The 1,593-nt window shown below is 43.1% G+C and overlaps 1 protein-coding gene across 1 annotated transcript in view; it reads left to right on the top strand.

Moving 5' to 3' along the window:
- The window catches only part of LOC308173503 (prolow-density lipoprotein receptor-related protein 1-like), a gene marked incomplete at both ends in the record, with an annotated part of 52,989 nt that extends 51,870 nt beyond the window's left edge, over positions 1 to 1,119 (top strand). Inside the window, 2 exons of the mRNA XM_080548533.1 lie at positions 1 to 76; positions 979 to 1,119. The exon at positions 1 to 76 is cut by the window's left edge and continues 69 nt beyond it. Coding sequence (XP_080404659.1) covers positions 1 to 76; positions 979 to 1,119 — 217 coding nt within the window. The remainder of the gene's footprint in view (positions 77 to 978) is intronic.
- Between the last annotated feature and the right edge of the window lie 474 nt (positions 1,120 to 1,593).

The following is a 1,593-nucleotide window of genomic DNA, read 5'->3' as shown; positions in this document are numbered from 1 at the left end:
CAAGATCTACGAGGGGGAGCCGGACGACGATGTCGGGGAGCTCCTAGACGCAGACTTCACACTGGACCCAGACAAGGTAGGATTTGTGACCACACACCCACTCACACTCACACTCACACTCACACTCACACTCACACTCACACTCACACTCACACTCACACTCACACTCACACACACTCACACTCACACTCACACTCACACTCACACTCACACTCACACTCACACTCACACCAGGGGAGGTAGCTAGTGGTTAGAGAGGCCGGCTAGCAATCGGAAGGCCTCTGGTTCGAACCCCGCCTCAGGAGGGAGCTGCATGCGCCATCGAGCAAGGCACTTGACCTCTAATTGCTCCAGGGGTGCCGACTATGCCTGACCCTGTGTCTAGAGCAAAGAAAATACCACATTCGACCGATGACAAGTTGATTGCATTATGGCAAATAAAAACAATTATAATTATCAGCGTTCCCACACCTTCTGAAACATCAAATTCAAGCACTTTTCAAGGACTTTCATGACTCAATTCCGTCAAATTCAAGGACCCAACACGGCATAGTTTGGACAGATCTAGATGAGAATTTATATAATAGGAACTATCCGCTCACAGACAACAATTAAAAAGAGAGGCTTGAATGTGTGAACACTAGATGGTCTCTTGCCTTCTCTACCACAGCACAGCAAAACAATATATTGAGATATATGTTAAGTTAAGCAATACAGAGACTTATTTACTAGTTGACGAGCTAAGTAAAACATTTTTGAATATATATAGAGAGATTTTTTAGAGAGAGAGAGGGGAATTCAAACACTTTCAATGACCCATGTCTATTTTCAAAAACTTTTAAGACCTTTTTCTCTCAAATTCACAAACTTTCAAGGATTTCAAGGACCCGTGGGAACCCTGAATTGTGCTCATAAACACACATGCCTATGTAGTCAGTGTTCACGTGTACTAAGTCTATCTAACGGTTTCTCCCCCAGCCCACCAACTTCACAAACCCAGTGTACGCCACTCTGTACATGGGCGCCCACAACAGCCGCAACTCCCTGGCCAGCACGGACGAGAAGAAGGAGCTTCTGTCGCCGGGGGACGAGGAGCCACTGGTGGACCCGCTGGCATAGACTGTCCCTCAGCCCGGGTCGTACCGTCACAAACACACCCCTCTTTTTGCCTTTTAAAGAAAAGAAAAAAAAACGGAAAGAAAAAAAAAAGCGTGAACACTGTATAAAATGTACAAAAATGAAGGACTACTTTTGTATGTGATTGCAGTATTATATTTTGTTCTTTTAAGATTCCTCTGGTCAAAAATGAACAAAAAACCTTTTTCTATAAGATATTTTTAATTTACTCTTTTTTTTTTGTCCCTTCCCTTGTACCTAAATAGCCACTACCTCTGTGCAAAATGAAATGGAAAAAGAAAATTAGAAAAAAGCATCATCATTGGAGCAATTTGAATTTTTTATTTTTGTATGAATTGTATAGAGAAGAAGAAAAAAAACGTTGTTCCATTTCAACAGTGCCAACTGTCTGTTGTTCGTGTTGACTTTGAGTGTGGGGGGGGGGGGGGGGGGGAGGCAAACTCAAAGTTTTGTAAG

This window comes from Nansenia antarctica, assembly GCF_963989245.1.
Source record: "Nansenia antarctica genome assembly, chromosome: 18".
Lineage (NCBI taxonomy): Eukaryota > Metazoa > Chordata > Actinopteri > Argentiniformes > Microstomatidae > Nansenia > Nansenia antarctica.
The sequence above is the reverse complement of the archived record's forward strand: the minus strand, read 5'-3'. Positions and strand labels throughout refer to the sequence as shown.